Raw genomic sequence first — 22,269 nt, 5'->3', positions numbered from 1 at the left:
AATTACTACTATGAGTTTGTGGCAGTTACCAGTAATCAACACAAAGCCCTTTTTATGTCATCACCTGGAAACTTAGTATTAAATGGAATTTAGAAATACTATTTAAAAAAAAAAAGTTGACATTACTGGCTGCTCTAAAACTTATATGCCAGAAAAAACAGGTTGTTCAAATTTTTGTGCATCTTAGCATGACTCTTCTCCAAAAGAGAGATGTGTTAAGAGTTAATTTGTCATTATGCATCTATGTATCTTCTGGAATATGACTCTTGACTGAAAGCAGTGTAATGCAGTAATTAACAGAAATAGCACAACCTAAGATTATAGAGTGGGATTTAAGAACAGGGTTGGTCAGAAACATTTTGGCAAGACAATTGTTTTCTGTCAACTAAAACTATTTGTCGAAATCAATCTTTTCCCCATTTCCTTCTTCCCTCTCATCCCAAAAGAGAATTCTGAAGGTTCAAAATAGAGTTCTGGGTCACAACTATAAAGAAAAAGGGCAAGTGTTCTCTAATTTGCACTTATTTAAAACAATACATTGGTTCAAGTAACTGAATCATGCAGAGCCAAAAGTTTCACAGAAATGCTCTGACACTTCTCTCCCTGCCTTCCACCTCTCTTCCTCCCTCCTGCCTACTTATGTTTTCTTCGTATAAGATTTCTGATGGATTGTTTTCCCTCGCTTATCAGAAAGTAAACTGATGTCAAAACAATGATTTTTTTTTCTGACAAACAGAATTCTCATTTTCTCGCTAACCCTTTCTCCCCAGACTCATTTACAGCTCTGCTGTAAATATTCATTATGAACATGAATAAATAATTTAATCTCTCTCCACCTCTCTTTTGCACTCCCTGTGAAAAGAGCGCAGAAAGCTGATCTGTCATATACTTCAGTTCTGAGCTTTTTCGGCCAAGGATTGGTACTTATACAGCTGTGCAATGTCTAGTACAATAAACCTGCAATACCTCCGGGGACATCCAGACACGAATGTAATGCAAATAAATGCAGACGATGCTCTGCAGTACAAACTAGTTCTTATTTACAGTTGCTGAAGGGTTCTACCATGAAACTGTTTGTGTAGTTACTAAATATACAGCAATCACTCTTAATACCTGCTTATAAATACAGAAGTACTTACAGACTTTTGGAACACTAAACCAAGTCATCTCAAATTAGCAATCCCATATATTATAGCAGTCTGATGCAAAAAGTAACTGATAAAAAGGCTATGTAATTCAAATCCCTCCGAACTACTGACAGATGCAGACCAGTCTAAATGTAATATCCAAGTGCTCTTAACTGCCTCCCATCATCTACAACACTCCCCTTGTCACTGCTGAACAATATCCTTGAGGAAATGGAAAGTATTTGAAATTAATATCAGGACTTAAGGAAAGGCATTGATTCACAATCAGATTGCAAGTTTTACATACACCAACTTAAAATGGTGTGAGTTGTAATGATGTGATTTAGGAGATAATGAAACATATGATTTATATCTGATTGATAAGTCAACATGGCAAGAGCAACTGATGTCACCTAAATGGACGTGTGCAAAACATTTGACACTATCCCACATGACATCCTTGTCTCTAAACTGGAGAGATATGGATTCGACAGATGGACCGCTTAGTGGATAAGGAATTGGCTGGATGGTTGCACTCAAAGAGTTATGGTCAATGGCTCGATGTCCAAGTGGAGATCGGTGATGAGTGGCGTTCCTCAGGGGCTGGTACTGGGATAGGTGCTGTTTAACATCTTTGTCAGCAAAGTGGACAGTGGGATTTAGTGCACCCTCACCAAGTCTGCTGACGACACCCACCACACCCATCTGTGTGGTGTGGTCAGCATGCTGGAGGGAAGGGATGCCATCCAGAAGGACCTTGACAGGCTGTAGAGGTGGGCCAATGCAAACCTCATGAAGTTCAACAAAGCCAAGTACAAGGTCCTGAATATGAGTCGTGGCAGTCCCAAGCGCAAATACAGGCTGGGCAGAGAACGGATCGAGACCAGCCCTGAGAAGAAGGACTTGGGAGTGCTGGTAGAGGAGAAGCTCAACATGAGCCGGCAATGTGTGCTTGCAGCCCAGAAAGTCGGCTGCATCAAAAGAAGAGGGGCCAGCACACTGAGGGAGGAGATTCTGCCTCTCTACTCCGCTCTGACGAGACCCCACCTAGAGTACTGGCATTAAGCTTTGGGGGTCACAACATAAGAAGGACACGGCCCTGTTGGAACGAGTCCAGAGGAGGCCACGAAGATGATCAGAGGGCTGCAGCACCTCTCCTATGTGGACAGGCTGACAGAGTTGGAGCTGTTTAGCCTGGAGAAGAAAAGGCTCTGGGGAGACCTTATTGAGGCCTTTCAATACTTAAAGGGGGCTTATAAGAAAGATGGGGCCTGTTCTGACAGGAGAAGAGGTAATGGTTTTAAACTAAAAAAAGGTTGATTTAGAGTAGACAAAAGGAAGAAATTTTTTTACACCGAGAGTGGTAGAACACTGCAACAGGTTGCCCAGAGAGGTGGTTGGTGCCCCATCCCTGGAAACATTCAAGGCCAGGTTGGACGAGGCTCTGAGCAACCTGATCTAGTTGGAGATGTTCCTGCTCCTTGCAGGGGGGTTGGACTAGATGACCTTTAGAGGTCCCTTCCAACCCTAACCATTCTATGATTCTATGATACTGGTGTGCACCAGGATTAATATTTGGACCATACATTTCATTCCAGAATATATAAACTTTGTTCAACTTGACCATAAGGTGAACTAAGTCTTTTAATAAATAATTGTAAAGGAAAAATAACCCACCAAAAAACCCCACCCCCAAAACCACACATACCTACACAAAAACAAACAAACAAACAAACAAACATATCCTCAAAAAAAATCTCCCAAACCCCTGCAGAATCGCTAAGGCTTGAAGATAAGTCCAGTTAAAAAAATCAGTTCATTTTTAAAGCCTAGTGGAACACTAGCCTACAGTTTGAAAAAAAAGGTCTGTCTTCAGAGAATCACAAGACCTTGAAACCTATTAAACTTTATTGTAAACGAAGGACTGGCTGATACTTAAAAGCTCTCAAACTGCAACTTGGTATCAAAAAGCCACTCTTCAGTCCAATTTATGTTTCTTCTTGAGGGGAAATATCAAATCCCAGACTAGAATTACACACCACTGACAGCTAAAACAGAACTCCAGAACAATGCAAACACTGCTGTTCACATTCAGGACTAAATTAGACCCACCAAAACAATCAATTTCTTATATCAAACATTTCACTTCTGTTAATGCTGCACAAGGTAAAACACAGCAAAGCAAAAAACAGAGGAGTGCTCTTAAAATAGCAATGTATTTTTCTCTCAGAAAAAAAGTATCGTGTCTATAACTTAACAAATGGATTGAACTTGGCAGCATGAGCATCTTAAACAGGCTCTGAGGTTTGTAATGCCACTGCAATGCATTGCCAGAAGTTAGGAAGAATTCCAGAAAAGCTCGGTAAAAAAAATTGCACCCAGCTTCCCTGAAGCTGTACATCAGAGTACACTGGGAATCTTTTGTCAGAAAAGTGTATGGCCTTTTCTTGATAGCATAGCAATCCCCCCCCCCGCCCCCCCATTTTAGTGAATTTATTTAGAAATCAGCAAAACTGAGAATGTGACATGAAACAACAGAATACCACAACCAGAAAAAAATATTTTAGTATGTTACTAGGAAAGCAACATTATGCCTTTCTCTGGAGTTTTCTTTCTATTAAGCTAAATGTCAAGACAAGTAATTTAAATTTGCTTTGTGTTTTGTAAGTATCTTCTTTTGCACAAGAAGAGTCATCTTTTTCATTACTGAAAACATGCACATAGGAGCACACTGGTTCCTATTATCAAATATTCAAGAGCAAAGGCCAAGTCATACAAGGAGAATGGTAAAAGACACTTCTGACACCTCTCTGTATTCATAATTTCTGGAGTGGATGTCAGGAAATCTGGAACATAGCTATGAACTCAAGTCTGTCCTTAAATGTGTCATACTGACGAGGCTTGCCCCTCTCATTCTGCTATGCAAAGAAGAGTTACAAAGTGACGCACTCCTGAAACACGCCACCATTCACTCCTGCCTACAACATACTTCCAACAGATCATCTTTTTTGGAAGGGGGATTGTTTTGTTTTTGTGTAGTAGCAGGGGTAGGGGGGACTACAGTGGCAGCTTCTGCAAGAAGCTGCTGGAAGTTTCCCTTTTGTCCGGGCCTAGGGCAGACCCACCGCTGGCCAGGGCCAAGCCAACTGCTGACGGAATGTTCACTGATAATGCTTCTGTGATACTGTATTTAAGAAGGGGAAAAATAAAAATTAAAAAAAAAAGGAAAAGGAGTGAAGAAACAGAACCAGGGGCAGAGAGGGGGAGGCGCGAACCTTGTGGGCCTTGCGGCCCTCACCCTTTGGCCTCCCGCCGGGCTGCCATCTGGGCCCGACTCTGCCTGGCCCTGCCAACAGAAGTGAAGAGAGGAGATGTGATGAGAACCTCAGAGGCATCAGCCTGAGCCTGATTGTGAAGAATTTTTCTTGTAATAGGAATGGCTGCAGACGCCAAGGTCAGTGGAGAAGGAGGGAGAGGAGTAATGCGGCTCCTGGCCAGAATTCCCCTGCAGCCCGTGGTCCAGCCCGTGGTGCAGCCCATGGTGAGGCAGCTGTCCCCCTGCAGCCCATGGAGGAGCAGAGATCCACCTGCAGCCCATGGAGGACCTCACACAGGGACAGTTCATGACGGACTGTAGCCCGTGGGAGGGACCCCACGCTGGAGCAGGGAAGGAATTGAGGAATTCTTCCCCCGAGGAGGAAGGAGCGGTGGAAAAACAACATATGATGAACGGACCACAACCCCCATTCCCTATTCCCTCCCTGCACCACTCAGGGGTGGGGAAGGAGGTAGAGATAATTTGAAATTAAGTTAAGCCTGGGAAGAGGGAAGGGTGGAGGGAAGTTATTTTTTATTCTCTTTCTCATTATGTTGCTTTGGTTTTAATAATAATAATAATAAATAAATAGTTTTCTCCAGATCAAGTCTGTTTTGCCCATAATGGTAACTTCAATGACCTCTGCCTGTCCTTATCTCAAACTTTGAGCTTTTTGTTATATTTTCTCTCCTTCATTCCCTCAGAGGGCTGAGTGAGTGAGCGAGAGACTGCATAGCTTGGTCCTGAGCAGGGCTAAGCTACAACAGGGATATGCAAAAATCACAGGAGCAGGAGATAAAGCAGAAAGGAGGATGTGAAGTCACCTATGATATGCCAGGCAAATGCCTGATATCTCAAAATAGTGAATACAATAGCGATACAGCAAACAAGATGAGCCCTTACACATTCTTCGTCCCCATGGCCACTGGCTGGGAAATTTGCATGCAAACAGCTAACCATCTTTCCCTAAGAACAAGGTGGCCAACTCCAGACTGCCTATTTTGAACAAGTCCTAGTCTCCACTTTCCCTAAACCAGGCCTGGACATTGGCTGCGACTAACTGGCACAGATCAAAATCTGCAGTGCTGGTTCAACTAGAGTAACTAAGGAGAGAAGCCTAGTAGATGATAGCACATTATAGGGCATCACCAGCAGTCAGAGAGGACTACTTGCAAGTTGCAAAATAAGCAGTTAGAAAGTTTATTTAAATGTTAAATCACTCATGCTAATCAGATAATCCTAAACGATTGCTCATTAAAACTTTATACCACAGTCACCATGAATTGTTTAATCACCATCACGTATTCTTTTGTAAAACACGTTATTTTATATACCATTGAAAAAATGACTTCACAAACATTTTCAAGTTTGTTTGTCTTATACCTTAAAAAATAACTGCTACTTTGGAGGACTCCAACACACAAGTTTAAGAGTCATAATAAATCTCCTCAATCCCTTCATACTATACACTATTTTTAATAAAAACCCACACATGACCCTACTTTTAAGACCCAACCACTCACCCAATCTTTGCCTACTAGAAGTCTAAGGTCATGCTAGGGAGGGAAGAGCTCTCTTCTCCAGTGTTACAACCTAGCTTTTAGTCTTTCAGTTACAAACCAACAGAGAGTAGGTTAAGCTTCTGCTAAAAGAGCATAATCTTCCAAGTTTCAGAACATGAAATTAAAGAAAAAACAAAGTACTACATAATGTGCTTCAGTTGTCATAAAAATCCTTCTTGTACACATAAAGGGTGAAAAATAACCATTCTGTGCTCTATGTGTTGCCTGAATCGTAAAAAGTGGTAGATTATCATCACCACAAGATGGTACACATGCTTATTTTCTGAAGAGAGACATTTTGGTTTGTTTCATTTAAAAATGTAACTACAGCTTACAATGAATTACAACTAGATGTGATTCAAATTAACCCATTTCTCAAAAAAAAAGAAAGCTTCCATGACATTCACTATGAGGGGAGATGTATGCCTAAAAATCCAAAGATACTGAATCTGAGAAGGAATAATTTTAAAGACAGAGCGAGGTGCATAGGCAGACTTTCACTCTAGCCTATTCTATTCAACAAGATTTTTATTTATTAAGTCATGTTTTTAAATAATCTCCAGAAGAATATTTGCAAGGAAGAACAAGCAATGGTTCAAAGGAATTCCGATTGTGAAAATTGCCAGAACTCCTAGATTTTTTTTTTTTTTACTAACTGTAGTATATTTAAGCCAGTCAGTTGGTATATTCCAAATCAATCATTAAGAGCTGTTAGTATTGCTACCTAAACAAGTGGCTTGATTTTAAGAAGGACTGTATGTTCTTCTCAACTGTGACTACCTGTGAACAGTAGACCAAGAAGCCCTATGGAGCATCTCTGGTCTGGGCAGGAGTTCTTGCTGACATTTAGCGGGGTGACAGAGCACTGACTGTCCCTTCAAAAACCCCCTTCTGCATGGGAAGGATATCCAGACAAACAAAAGAGAAAGAACGGTAGTGTGCACTGGTACCCCGTCAGTGTCATGACAGGATTAGAATTACAGCCTCTACCTGTCATCAGTTGCAGTAACTTAGCAATAGAAAACTCACCATTTAATTCAGCCACGTGGGAACTCTCTGTAATGTTTGTTCTTAATTTAAAAGTCCAAATGTTTTCCATATATTTTTTTTTCATAATTACACAGGTGAGCTAAAACGGGATGAACTGCAGTCAAACACATCGTGAAGGCTGGCATATACCTTGTGAATCACAGCCCTCCTGAACTTTTGCAATTCCACGTAAGTGTTGCTGGCATGCTAAGTACTCTGGATGTTTCAGGATTCAGCCCTACAGTAGCTGTCAGAGTGTTACATCAACTGAATTGAGATTTCGAAGGAAAAATCTAGTAAAATCTATTCCTGAGGGCTACATGAGATTTTGTGATCACTGTTATTTTATTGCCTGTAAAAAGGTACAGGCACACCAGAACAAGGCTGTTCTGTTCATTTTTTTCTCTTAATGCCCTTGTTTGCTACTCAACAACACATCACTACAGTTATTCATGCTATTATTCTGCCTTCCAGGTTTAAATTGTTCACTTTTCATGCTATGTATGAATAATCCAGACCTTGATAAGACTGTTTTTATTTTTTTTTTTGTTTCTACGTTTGCTTTTCCTTGAAATTTTGCTTTCTGTTTCTACACAGGAAATGAAAAATCAGTATAGTATATAGCATATATTATGTGCCTGTAAAGGGTGATAGGAACATATTTTCCTTATGCACTTTACTCTAAATAGAACTTCCATTCTTTGTACTCAGTAATTAAAAAAAGAAGCATGGACCAAAAAAAAAAACCAACCATATCTGAGTGCTTTATTGCCATCTCCTACTTTCCCCTTCGTAGAAATGGAGCATGATATGAATTAAACATTCTCTGCATGAAGATTATACAGAAATAAACAACCTAATCTTATTTTATCTGATGACCAAAAGCAAAACATCATTCCTAAAAATAATTCCTCTTCTCATTTTCCAACCAGCTCCTTCAGCAAATATTTTGGATTAAATAGATTGTCTGACAGATCATGAAAAGCACATAGAAGGTTGAGCAACCTTTACAGAAAACATCCTGTCAACAGAATCCTAACGTTTTAATCTAGTGCCTATTAGCTTAAGTGTCCATGAATGTAGACGCCATAACAGCTACACAAGAAGAAATTTCTGTCCACATAGCCAGAACTAAACAAACTAAACATACACAGAACTCCTCAGATCAAACTCCCTACCCTGAATTTAATTTAGAAACAATGAAGCGACTAGACCCATGGGAAGAGAAAGTACCATGTTGCTCATGGCCAGTGCACCTTAAAATACAAACAGCATTAACCTTTACCACCTAAAATATACAGCACAGAATACAAACTGTAACTCCAGGATAATAACGAATTCATTAAAAAAAAAAAAAAACCACACTGCGATCCCTCCTAAGGGAGACCAAAAGATACATTTTCTGCTACAATATCAGGTTCAAAAATACAGGTCTACTAGTACAAGATAAGACAAAGAACTTCAATCTAATGAGAAACCTTGAGGTTAGCACACCTCTGAGAAAAGGAGACCTGATCGTATAACTGCTTCTCTTTCTACATGTAAAAAAATATCCTTCTCGCCTTGGCCCCAGCTGTGTTCCATAAAGATAAGGCAGAAAGTCAGTTCCTCTTTTCCACCATCCTGTGAGCTCTCAAACTCTCTCACTTCTTTCTACATCATTGGGCTATTCAAACCAAACAGCAGAAGGTCTGAACAGCATCTAGAGCACGGTACAACCAGTGTGTTTAAACCCACTATAATTCAAAAAGTAGCTTCTGGCCATTAATCCCACCTCCTTTGTCTCAAGAGCTCTAGTCAGTCACCCAAAAAAGGAAGGGAACAGTTTTAGTTTGAAGCTTCTAAATAGCAGCTTTTTGTCATTTGGGTTGAATTAATGTCTTTTCTGCTAGGTGCTAACTGTTGGCAATTTCATTATTAGACATCTAACTCTCAGCACTCAGTCTGAGTAACAGAGATGCCTCCAGTCTTGTTCCACTCCTGGACTCTTTTAAGTTCCCAGTTTGTACACACAGCAATGTTATGCACCATAGTTTCCAAATCATAGAATCATAGAATGGTTTGGGTTGGAAGGGACCTTTAAAGGTCATCTAGTCCAAGCCCCCTGCAAGGAGCAGGGACATCTTCAACTAAATCAGGTTGCTCAGAGCCTCGTCCAACCCGGCCTTGAATGTTTCCAGGGGTGGGGCATTGACCACCCCTCCAGGCAACCTGTTCCAGTGTTCCACCACACTCATTGCAAAAAATTTCTTCCTTACGTCCAACTGTATTGGGTTTGTGTGGCAAGGTTCTGGTAGCAAGGAGAGCTACAGGGGTAGCTTTCTGTGAGAAGCTGCTAGAAGGTCCTCCCATGTCCAACAGAGCCAATGCCAGTCAGCTCCAAGATGGACCTGCCGCTGGTCAAGGCCAAGCCCATCGGCCATGGTGGTAGTGCCTCTGTGATAACATAGTTAAGAACGGTGGAAGAAAAAAGAGCAGCAGAGAGGAGTGAGACTATGTGAGAGCAACAACTCTGCAGACACTCAGATCAGTGAAGAAGGAGGGGGAGGAGGTGTTCTAGGCACCAGAGCAAAGATTCTTCTACAGCCTGTAGTGCAGCCCATGGTGAGGCAGGATGTGCCCCTGCAGCCCATGGAGGCCCACAGAGGAGCAGAGATCCACCTGCAGCCTGTGGAGGACACCACGGTGGTGCAGATGCATGCCCGAAGGAGGCTGTCAGCCTGTAGAGAGCCTGCCCTGGAGCAGGATCCTGGCAGGACCTGTGGACCCATGAAGACAGGAGCCTACACTGGTGCTGGTTTGCTGGCAAGGCTTGTGACCCCATAGGGGACCCACACTGGAGCAGTCTGCTCCTGAAGGACTGTACCCCACGGAAGGGACCCACGCTGGCACAGTTAATGAAGAACTGCAGCCTGTGGGAAGGACTCATGTTGGAGAAGTTCATGGAGGACTGTCTCCCATGGGAGGGACCTCATGCTGGAGTAAGGGAAGATTGTGAGGAGTCCTTCCCCTGAGCAGGAAGCAGTGGCAGAGACAACGTGATGAACTGACCTCAACCCCCATTCCCCATCCCCCTATGCCTCTGGAAGGGAGGAGGTAGAAAATTCAGGAGTGAAGTTGAGTCTAGGAAGAAGGAAGGGGTGGGGGGAAGGCGTTTTCAGATTTAGTTTTTATTTTCTCATTACCCTACTCTGATTTTATTGTTAATACAATTAAATTAACTTTCCCCAAGTTGAGTCTGTTTTGCCAATGATGGTAACTGCTGAATGACCTCTCTCTGTCCTTATCTCGACCCACAAGCTTTTCATTATATTTTTTCTTCCCCATATTCCCAGGGAGGGGGGACGGTCAGCCAGTGGCCACATGGTACTTAGGTACTGGCTGGGGCTAAACCATGACACCAACCTACCCTCTTTAGTTTAAAATCATTACCCCTTGTCCTGTCGCAACAGGCTCTGCTAAAAAGTTTGTCCCCATCTTTCTTATAAGCCCCCTTTAGATACTGGAAGACCACTATAACATCTCCCCGGAGCCTTCTCCTCTCCAGGCTGAACAGCCCCAATTCTCTCAGCCTGTCCTCATAGGAGAGTTGCTCCAGCCCTCTGTTCATCTTCGTGGCCCTTCTCTGGACCCATTCCAACAGGTCGACGTCTTTCCTGTGCTGAGGGCTCCAGAGCTGGATGCAGTACTCATGGTGGGGTCTCACCAGAAGAGAACAGAGGGGCAGAATCACCTCCCTTGACCTGCTGGCCACACTTCTTTTGATGCAGCCCAGGATGTGGTTGGCTTTCTGGACTGCAAGCACACATTGCTTGGCTCATGTTGAGCTTTTCATCTGCCAATACCTTCAAGTCCTTCTCCACAGGGCTGCTCTCAATGCCTTCATCCCTCAGCCTGTATTTGTGTTTGTGGCTGCCACAACTCATATGCAGGACCTTGCACCTGGGTTTGTTGAACTTCATGAGGTTCTCATGGGCCCATGTCAAGGTCCATGGCCCAGCCTGTCAAGGTCCCTCTGGATGGCATCCCTTCCCTCCAGCATGTCGACCGCATCACACAGCTTGGTGTCATCGACAGATTTGCTGAGGGTGCACTATATCCCACTGTTCATGTTGCTGACATGGACCGTGCCAAAGGCCTTACAGAATTCCAGACTTATGATATCCATTGCTCTTCCCTTGTCCACTGATGTAGTCCCTCCACTTTGGGGACTGGCCTGTACTGGCCTACTTTATGGAAGAGAATTGGCCTGTACTGGCCTACTTTATGGAGGAGAATTGGAGATACCACCACAGCTAGGAAGGACTCACAGTAAGTATATAAAGCCACCAAGGGTTACAGAATGAGGAATTCCCAGAAATATCAAAAGCAACATAAACTGCAATGTGCACATCTGACCTCTGGCTTAGAAGTCTGGATGGATGCATAGGACAGATCTGAACTCCATGAGATTTTTTTTCCCTTCAAAACTCTCCTACAGCATAGCCACAGTGAGGTACACCTGTTCCTGGCTTGTCAAGTTATATAGTCTCTCCTTTGGTCTGTCATACACATTTAGGAAGCTGCTTTGGAACGAGATGAGCTCTCCTGAGTTCTAATACAGAAAGTATTCAGAAAACCAAATAAACAAGAAAAAAAAAAAAAACAAACACATTACATCCATCACTGATGTCACTATCGCCCAAAAGATCTGTAACCTAAAAATGTCAACCACTAAGCAAGGCATTCTTAAACTTGAACCTGGAAAGCAGAAGACAATTCTAATAAGATGGACTAGGGTTCCCAAAACAGATGCTTTTGGTACACTTAGCTGGTTGGCAGGGGTGAAAGGAGGAAAAGGATGCCTACAGAAGAAAACCAGAATACTTTTTAAAGGGGAAAAAAAAAATCAGACCAAAAGCAAAGTTAGTTAAATTGCAGCGCACAAAACTAAGCTGACAGTCGCTAAGCAATCTGTAGCGATATGACTAGGTTAACCATGCTCCTGCAAACATGGCTAGCTTCCTCAGGAAGTTTCAAATGACACTTAGTAAAAAAGACACTTAATTCTAAAGGCATACATTTCTTGCTACAGAACCACCAGTGTGTCAAAATTAAGTAATTAGCACAATTACTCTCACAATGTTTTTAATAACCCAGCAGTAGCAACATTTGTTTTGGATAACTGTTTTAAGCTCTATGAGAACAGAACAAGGGGAAAAAAAATAACCTTCAAAATTAGATCTATGTTGTTGAACTATATCACCTATACGAAGATAAGAAACACACCAAGTGAACTTTTTTCCTAAGACATCTGGTTTTTAAGGCAGTTGGAAAATGGCTTCTACATACAGCAACATCTACACATCAAGATGCCATGTAACAATGAAATACTGCAAAAATTGAACACTGCAAGTTCCTAGAGTGCAAGATAAAGCCAGAAACACGGGCACAGGAAATTGCAATTCTGTGTACTAGAAAAAGGAAAGTAACACCATTCAAAAGTGACTGAGCCACTGTATGGATGGGTCCAAAAGGAAGCCAGAAACAGTTCCATACAGAAAGGAAAACAAAAATCCTAAAGTGAAGTGAAGCATTTTTTCCATCTCCAGAATGACAAAGCTATCAGGAAAAGCAGATGCCTAGTAATACTGGAGGCTCTTCAACATGTTGGAATAGGTGTATAGTATCCCTGAAATTGTCTTCCTGCTTCCACAACCTAAAAGCTACTTTTCTCCCTTCCTGCATCAAGACAAAAGTTAAGATTCCTGAGATTTTTTACAGCAAAAATTAATCGAGGCAGGAAAAACAAAGAGTGACAGACAGAGAGAGAGACTGATGTCAAAATCAAAATGGCCTAGCACTAAGGGCATTCAACTGGGAAGTGAAAGATAAAGGGTTAAATTCAGGTCCTCTGCCTGACACAGACAAGATAGGAAATAACTGGGTTAAATCTTGGATGATTCTCCTAACCACTCACTGTAACACTGGTGTGGATCGATCCTGCTTCTGCTGTAAGTAACATCGCTGTAGCTTATGTAAGTATGTGCTTGGTATGCACTAGTCTTACAAATTATTTGCCCCGCTTTTCAAATATTACACCTGGAGTAGACTCCCTGATAGCGGTATGCATGCACAAGGCACAAGCATGCAGGAAAGTTTTCCTGCTTGCAGGATCCCACGTTTGTAGCAAAACCCCCTCTGAGACTGTACTATGAAAGCACTATGGAATTTGCTACATTCATAGGAGGGAAAAGCAAAGGGAAAAAAAAAAAAAACAAAACCAAACAAAAAAAACCTGAAAAACCATGACAGCATTTTGGCTTGGAAGACATTTTATGAAAAACAACTCATAACTAGTTTCATAACTATCAGGGAGGAACATTTTGAATAAGCTGACCCTCAATGTCCTCAACTTCAAAGATTTATGATATTATTGAGCAAATTACTCTGACTTGCTCAGACCTGCACAGTCTATTTCATCAGCATGCATTTGCAGAGATTCTGAGATAGTTTACAGATATCCAAGCAAGTGCAACACATTCAAACATTTTAGATCCACATTACATGGGACGGTAAAACCACATTAGCCTTTTCATTTTATGGCTATAGATCACATACATTCATAAAAAGCAGAAAACCAAAGAAAATAAAACAAATCCTTTCTCCAAGCTGTAAAGCAGTTGCAAAACAGGTCTGCTGAGCTCTCCAGCCCTGTTGCTGACATGACCTCTGAAAGTAGACTTCTCTGTACAGACGACGAGAGAATCTCCACATGACCCAACAGATTGCTGTTTACATTATCTATCACACTGAGTGCTTAGAAAGAATTCGTTATTGGTAATTTTCAAAGTGTCTGAAAGAAAATCAGTTCATAACATTTGCAATAAGCAGAGGCATCTTTTCCATCGCAAGACATGTTTTTAAACTTTTAAACATACTTATACTGAGAATAAATTATAGTGGTATGACAGCCTTAACCACAGCAGCCTGAAAAATTGCAGCATCAAATCAATGTAATATTAACTATCTGAAATGGAGATTAAATTAAAAAGGTGGGATAGCATAGCAAGCACGTGTTCATATATCTATTTTGAACATTTCATATAATTAGCCTCTGTCCCTTATTGAGCTTTGAAATTCTACCAGTTATGGGAGTATACAAGTCAGGGCCAATATGAACATCTTACAGAATTTTGCCCTACTCTTGTTCATTGGACGAACCATTTGGAAAAAATATGTCCATTTTAAAACACAAGTGGCAGAGTACTCTTCATCAGTGAAATGCAAGTATGTTTACCTTCTGTAGTTAAGTAATGAAGATACTGTTTTCATGTGCAATGAAGCCCAGTGAGTCATTCACGGAACAGCTGAAGTGATGGCTAATTCAGTTACAGACCCAGCACCCCAAGCACACAAAGCAATCACACACTGATTTAAGTTAATGAATACAGACCTGCATATCCTTCCTCGGATATAAAATAAAATAGTAGGTTAGAGCTGAAGTAAGACGTTTCTTGTGCTTAATTCTGTCACCTTTAGTTGAACTGCATGTAACATTTCAACCATCAAAAAAATCCTATTAACTTCTCTGAGTCAGGTTTGGGAGCAGGTGGTGGGAGACAGTCGTAGCTGGAGCTGAACCACACCTCATTGCAGAATCAAAATGACTGTCTTTTCCTTGCAAATTTTTTTTTTTACACTCTCATAAAACAACTAGCCATATGTAAATGCATTAAGTATCTGGACATTCAATCAGATTCAGGACAGAAATGTTAACTCTCTATATTAATTTCCCAAATGGGAACTTTATGGGGTAAAAGGCAATCTCTCCATAAACTGCCTGATTTGAAAACCTGTCTTAAAACAGTGAAAAAGAAAAAAAAAAATTCTGTTATGGAATAATTGTTAAAGAAGGGGACGCAGCAGTGTTGCATTAGAAAAATAAAAAATGTTTCATGGTGGGCCTAGATACAGATAAAGAGAAGTAAACAGTATTTCAAAAGACATCTATTCCACTCTGTAATTGCACACAAATAAATACAACAGTCATATTTTAAGCACAGTTATTGATTTTAGAAGGTCCAATACGAATTTGTTCAACATTTATTTAAACCTGCTTTCATTCCTTGCTGTTGATCTGTTTCACAGTATGCATTCACTATGTTTGTCTGATGCTTTTATTCACTCCTTATTGTTTATCTATAAAGAATTCATTACTGGAAGGACTTATTAATTTAAATCAAAGCCTTTTTTCAGTTTTAACAAGGTTACATTGAATATGTGCTTTAGTCAATGCAGGTTTTTTTAATGATCTTATTAAAGGAAAACATCAAGGTTTCAAGACAAAATAATAATGATGCTCCACAAACGTGCAGGCTTTTGCCCTATACCTTTTCAGAAATCTGGATGGCAACAGGAATTAATCCCTTGTCCACAGTCCTCTAAAAGCAAATGCCACCGTATTCAAGTTCTGATAAATGCAATGATTAGTTACAAAACAATATAAAAATCTTGTTCATTTCAGAAATTAAAGTTCCAGTTAACTGTCGCACGAGAAACTCATTCATATATTCATAATAAGAGGGTTTGATACATACAACTAAGTCTTTTACCTATTCAGGTATCTTTTCAGTGTTATTTTCAGTCTGATATGACATTCATTGGCCTCAGTTGCAGGGATGTTTGTTAGAGAATATGGGCATGAACCTTCAATATAAAAAATCAGTAATTCATGTACTCAATTCACAGGGGTGAGAACACTGACTTAAAGTGATAAATTATCTTACTAGTAAGAGCTCTGAGATAATCCTCTTCAGAAAATGGATTGCAGGGTTTAACCAATGTTCTGCTTTTTATTTATTTGACATATAGTGAACAATAGTTTATTTTGAATAAGTACCTATGTACGTACATTTATATATATGTGTGTATACACATACATATATACACACTTTTATGTTTACTGTGGTTTAATTCCTCCTTTCAGTTTCCTAAAAATTAGTCCTACCAGCACATATTAGAGAATTATTAATTTAAAATTCTATTTTCCTTGAGCAATTTTTTTTACAATTTAATCATGTTTTTACAGATGTTTGATAAATTAATTCATATAATTTTCTACATATGGTAGTAGAATAGTCTTCACGTGTTTAATGCAATTTCAAAGTAACAACATGTTCCCAGTTATTATATACTTCCCCAGTAATAATCATCTGTTCAAAAAGAATTATGTATCTGTTAAACATGCCTTAATTCACAAAAGTATTTTAATCATGAGAAGCTTGATAGAAGAACTAAAGAAATTGGCAGTAACAGTATCACTTAATGCAGTGGTCCTCGGTTTAGGGTGTGTAACATACACTGCATAGTACAGTAACTCTTACGTACACAAGGAGTTAAGTACATCCCCAGCTATGTGCAGTCAATAGCGCTTTCAAATTCAGTGTAAATTAAAGCTTTCATTAGCTTAAATAGAAAAAGTTGCTAATTTTCAAATCTTAAATATAAATAAAAGCATGTATAAACATACTAATACATTGAAGAGATTGACTGAGACTATTGGATGATTTAAGTCTTGACCGATATAGTACTCACAAACTGCTATTAAATATAACTCATCTTATAAAACTTAAGAGTAAAATATGTATTCATACTATATTCTAAACTGCATGGTAATTTTTTATTTCAGATATATGGACAAAATTAATGCAATAATCACATAATAAAAATCTGAAAAGACAACTAGCCAAGCAAAACTCTCAAATCTCTACCTGCCCAAATCCTGGATCACGGCTGTGTGAAAATGCTCTGTGAGCCAGGAGCAAGGATGCACAGCAGGGACAGCACTGTCACACAATAAATACCCCAGGTTTCTTTACGAGTAACTCTCATGAGTAGAAGAATGTTTAAAGTTTGCTACGGAGCTTGATTTTGAGGAGAAATGTTTTGAGAGCAGTAAAAACACAGGAGTTCCTATTGTAAACTGCATCCTGGTTTTATTGTATCATTTTAGTATACAAAACCATCTGATCTTGTCCATTTTAATTACATGGGGGTACAGAACCCACTTTCACATCTGCTCACTAAGCCTGAGAAATGCTTTAGAGTGAAAAGGAAATGAGAAGGACCAGGAATACGAATGAACTGAAACATAAGAATTTAATAAATTCCTCCTTTTTTTCAAAATCAGTTCTAATCACTTATTGTGAAATATATTTAGGTTTGGTCCACAGTAATTTGAATTCAAATAAACACATTTAAACCTCTTCTATCTATACCACTACAGGATTTTTTTTTTTGCTTATTCTTTAATCATTTTGCTGGCAGTATGCTGAATGCTGTTTCTTCAAGAATGCAATCTATAGCGTTATATTCCAAAATGGCTGGGAAAACCTTTGCCATGACTCCCAAGTAGCAACATGCTAGATATTCAGAGGTTTTAAACGCTGCTGTTGAAGATATAATGAAAGGATCTAAGGTTTATGCATGAATCAGCATCCCCTTGTCATAATGTCATGGTGCAGTGATCCCTGCAGAGCTGTAAGACTTGATTTAAAACAGGAAATCTAAACACTGGCTCTTGAGCCAGCAGGATTAAACATCCAAGATTGTGAATATGTTACCTCTGTGCTGAAACTACTGTATGAAAAACTTGTTACAGTTATGGAGGTTTTATAGTACTCCATAGGAAACCTCTCCTTAGGTGACTTCAATATCCTTTCAGAGAAAAAAAAATAAAAATAAAAAATTAGTATGCAATACAACTATCCCTGTTTGGGTTGGTGGATCTAAGAGGAAAAGGACTTAATCTTCTACAGTTTCCTCTGTTCTTGTTGTGAAGAAAAAAAAAAATTGGATGTCGCTGATGGTCAGCACTTCTCCAATCAGACTAGACTCAATTACACTGTGCTGAAGAACCATAAAGTCCAGCGGCTTGGATACCTTTCCGTTCTGCCCTACAAATTACATCTCTACCTCTCAATCAAAACCATTAAGCCTCCTGGTGACACCAACTTGCGAGGTGTCAAACTGCAATTAGAGTCCAACAGCTACTCCTGATGACCTGTCAACACAGCTTTGCACAAGACTTCCAGCAGTCCAACAACCTGAAGGGACTCTTTGTTATGGCTATATTACATGTTAAGTCTATCTACGCACAAAGCCTCCATTCCCCTTCTGCTACATATTATCGTCTGGTCATCTTTAAATTTCTACTCAGTCATTTACTGTTTCAAACATCCCTCACTGGTACATGGCCACTGTCTCCTCTCCACTGGAAGTTTAGGAACCTCATTTAAAAGTCATACCAGCAATACAACTCGTTTGTCTAAAAACTCTTTGCTCCATTAACGAACTCTGAGTATGTGCTGATAATAATTTTGAAGATTCCTTTAAGTAGTTCTACAGTGGGTTGGTTGGTTGTTTTTGAAGTGGTTTTAAAGCAACCAGTGGTTACTGGGCAGAGAGAAGGATGCAGGCACACAGACCCCCAGTGGGGCCGCACACCACATCTCCCACGCCCTCCCCTCTGGACCTTCTGCAGCCTGAGACTGGGCTGGTTTGGGGGTTTTTAAATCAAAAGCTGAAATATTGCAGTTGTCAGGGCAGAAAAAGGTCATTACTTCTATTACAGCATAAGCCTACATTTCTGTGAAGGAAAATCACCTTGCTGGAGTGAAATACCTGGGTAAATACTGAAGCACTTTCATTTTCATACTACCCTATGTTTCCGTGACCACCTTTTACATCCGCATTGTTTAACTGTTGATAGTGTTGGTTTTGGACACAGGTTCTTTGTACATTATTCTGAAAAAAAAAAACCCAACCAACCACCAACCTGCAGATTTTTCAATATCTGAAACGACAACAAGCATAAAGGGGAGAAAAAAAGATGGACTCTCCTTAACTATTTGTGCATGCAGTGCTTTGCAACGAACTGCTAAATTCTGCTTCCTATATGGCAAGTATTTATCTTCACAACTCCTTGTTCTCCAATCAAACCTTTCTTGGAAGGTGATCACAGAAATACCATGCATATGTCTAGCATACACTTCACTATTCAACTAAATCTAACTGACAAGATAACTTGACTAAGCCATCAGTGGTGACTGAGGTGACAAAAAGCAAATACATGTTCACATCTTAATTCAGTGCTCTTCAAACTGCTTGAAAATTTAAGCCTTCAGACAAAGGGAAACCCGAAACGTGGACAGCATCTCCCTTCTGCTGGAAGTCTCAAAGTCCATCACCGCAGCCTACACATGTCATCCGAGAATTGTAAGAGCGCTCCAAGGAAGACAGCTGAGCTCAAGAACAAGGCAGAGGCATGCACATGAACACTGATAAAAAGCTTGATGATGCTGGAGAAAAATATGTATCCTTTACTTTCCCAAAGACCAGGTAGCTATACTTCTCTGTAGTACCAGTAGAAAAAAAAATATTCTGGTGTTTTACACAAATTATTTTCAGGATTTTGTTGACTTCACAGAACTGAGAAACCCAGAAAGAGCCGTCATATTTTTGCAGAATGCCATCTAGACTGCTACACATCCCCTTACTTCCCCGACAGTCCCAGTACCATCACTGCAAATACTGATCCTACGCTGCTCTGGTTGCTGCAAACCCTCCTTACCTAAGACAACAAGAACTCCCCAAGCAGCTTGCAAAAGATGAGCGAAGTAGTTTTACTGTGGCTGGTTACGTGCCCTGATCTTTTTTGACTTGGGCTACACTCTCCTACCCTCACACGTGCCACGGAAACCTCCTTGGGTTGAGCTCTTGCACCACCTATCCCAGCATCCGTACCCAGATGCCCCTCTTCAGCACCACCGCCCCTACCACACGGTAGCTAAATCGGAGAAAAAAAAGGTCGCCAAAGGAAGGGAAATGGCTCTCGCTGACAGCTGACCTCCAGATTCAGCGTCCCTACGGCCTCTCCCCAGGACGGACGGGGAACCGCCCCGGGGCAGCGCGGCGGCGGGAGCGGGCACCGCGGCTCAAGAGCGGGCTCCCGCCTCCCTGCTGGCCCGGCCGCTGCGGGACCCCGGTTTCGCTTGCAACGGGCAGCGGGGGCAGGCGGGCCCCCTCACAGCCCCGGGCCCGCCTGCCTCCCGCTCGCAGCCCCCCTCAAGGGCTCCTCTCTCCGCGCCAGGATGACCCCTCCGCCCCGAGTACCGCATGTGCTCCGCGGCCCGCGACACGCGTGCGGCCGGGCCCAGCCCTGCCGGAGGCGGAGCCAGGGCCGAGCCCCGCCGGCCGCCCGCCGACGGGCGCCGGTTCGCCGCGAAAGGAACAGGGGCGGCAGGCTCCCGGCGAGGCGGAGGGGGCCCCGGGGCTCCCGACGAGGGCGGGGGAGCTCCCGCGGCGGCGAGATGGAGCCCGGAGGGCCGTGTAAAATGGCTGATCAGCGCCCCGCGCCCCCTCGACTGCTGTCGGGAGGGAGCCCCCCGCCCTGCCCACGCCGATTTAACGGGAAGGCTCCGCGGCAGCGCCTGCGGTCCGCTCTCGGGTGTTGGTGGGTGGGTGCCACGGGCAGCCGCGCAGCCTTATGTAACGCGTGGGGAGAGCCACGGGCGGAGAGGAGGGGGAAGCAGGAACCATTTTAAACCTCGGCGAGGGCTGGGGAGGCGCACGGAGACCTGGCGCCCGGCTTTCCCGGCACCGAGACCAGGCGCTCCCGCACTTGCTCGGCGGCGGCGGCGCAGCGCCCCCCCCCCCCCACTAACACACCTCCCCTCAACGCCCCCTCCCGCCTCTCCCCGACACAGCCTCCCCCGCGCCGTTACTCACAGGCGTTGGTGACGGCGAAGCTGTTGGCCACCTCCAGGTTGTCGATGTGGGGAGTCAGCCTGAACTCCGAGGTGGAAAACTGCACCATCCCTACCCGAAACGCGCTGTACTCCTGATCGGCGCCCCTCGGGAAGAGCCCCCCTGAAAGGAAAACACACGCACACACACGCACCCAGATCAGGCGGGGGGGCACAGGGAGAGCAGCGCCGCAGCCGCGTCCCCTCCCGCTGGCGGGGCTGGGCTGGCCGGGGGTACCGGTAGGCTCCGCCGGCTCGGGCACGGCTACCGGAGCGAGCCCGGCTGCGGGTCCGTCCCCTGTCCGGGGCGGAGGGGCGCGGCGGGACGGGCGGTGTGCCTCGGGGAAAGGCGAAGGGACCGCACGGGAGGCTGGCGGGCACCGCGGCGGGGCCGGGGGAGCGGGAGATCCGGCGGGAGGAGAGCGACGTCCCCCGGCATGCGGGCACCTACCGATCTGTATGCTGTTAGAATTGACCCCCCAGAGCAGTCCCCACAACACAGGAGCCAGGAAGACAGAAATATGCATAATCTTTTGCATTTCCAGGAAAAGTAGAGCATCCACAAAGCCACGGAAACAGCCCTTTCTTCTTCCTCGCCCTCCTCCTCCTACGCGCAGCGCGCTCGTCAGCAAATTAGATCCTCTGCGCGCCGGGCGAGCGGCCGGCGGGCGCCAGGCAACCGGGGGAGGAACGGGACGAAACGAAAATGACCCCCGGGCGGGCGGCAGGCGCCGGGGAAGACGATGGCCACGCTGCCGCCGCCGCTCCGGTCCTCGTCCCGGCTCCGGAAATAACGGGGGAAGGCGGAGAGGGGGGGTGGCCGCGTGCGGTTGGCGGCGACGCCGCTGAGCTCCCGCTGCCTGAGCGCGCCCGCCGCCCGGCCCGGCCCTGCCCTCACACGCGCTCGCCCGCGCTGCCTCGCACTCAACGGGGCGGGCGGCGCAGCCGGCGAGGCGGCGGGGCGCCTGCGCGAGCGGAGGGGCTGGCGGGAGCGCGCCCCTCCCCGCCCCCCCCCTCGCCCCGCTGCGCCCCGCCCCTTCTCGCGCGCGGCCGCGGGGAGGGCCGCCGCCAGCTTTCAGCACCGCGGACAGAGGCGCTGCGGCGGCTGCCGGAGCTGCCCCCCCCCGCCCCGTCCCCCGGGGCTTGTCCCCTTCTCCCAGTCGCCTCCGGCAAGGTGTTTTGTCTCCCCGGGGGTTTTTCCCTGGAGTCGGGTCCCTCGGCCCAAACGCCCCCCCCCCCCCCGTCGGCAGGGCCCCGCGCCCGGGGGGGGGCTGCTTTAAAGGGACAAAAATGAGGGACACCTGTCAATCACACGGCGAGGTCCCCCTGTGGCAGCGGGAGACGTTAGCTTGGATGGAAAGAAGAAATGGGGAAAAAAAGCCCCCCCTTTTTTAAAAAAAAAAAAATTCACTGATCTTCACCAGGCTGATGTTTGGATGTAGCCACCT

General features: G+C 43.7%; 1 protein-coding gene across 3 annotated transcripts in view; it reads right to left on the bottom strand.

Moving 5' to 3' along the window:
• GRIA2 (glutamate ionotropic receptor AMPA type subunit 2) overlaps positions 1 to 21,701 on the bottom strand; it is a 94,217-nt gene extending 72,516 nt beyond the window's left edge. For all 3 annotated transcript variants that reach the window (XM_086747875.1, XM_086747874.1, XM_086747873.1), the window contains exons 1-2: positions 21,273 to 21,701; positions 20,805 to 20,945 (exon numbers count right to left, since the gene is read on the bottom strand). In XM_086747875.1, coding sequence (XP_086604001.1) covers positions 20,805 to 20,945; positions 21,273 to 21,360 — 229 coding nt within the window. In that variant the 5' untranslated portion in view covers positions 21,361 to 21,701. The remainder of the gene's footprint in view (positions 1 to 20,804; positions 20,946 to 21,272) is intronic.
• Positions 21,702 to 22,269: the final 568 nt, after the last annotated feature.

This window comes from Chlamydotis macqueenii, chromosome 4 (assembly GCF_036417535.1).
Source record: "Chlamydotis macqueenii isolate bChlMac1 chromosome 4, bChlMac1.mat, whole genome shotgun sequence".
In the NCBI taxonomy this organism is placed as follows: Eukaryota; Metazoa; Chordata; class Aves; order Otidiformes; family Otididae; genus Chlamydotis; species Chlamydotis macqueenii.
The sequence above is the reverse complement of the archived record's forward strand: the minus strand, read 5'-3'. Positions and strand labels throughout refer to the sequence as shown.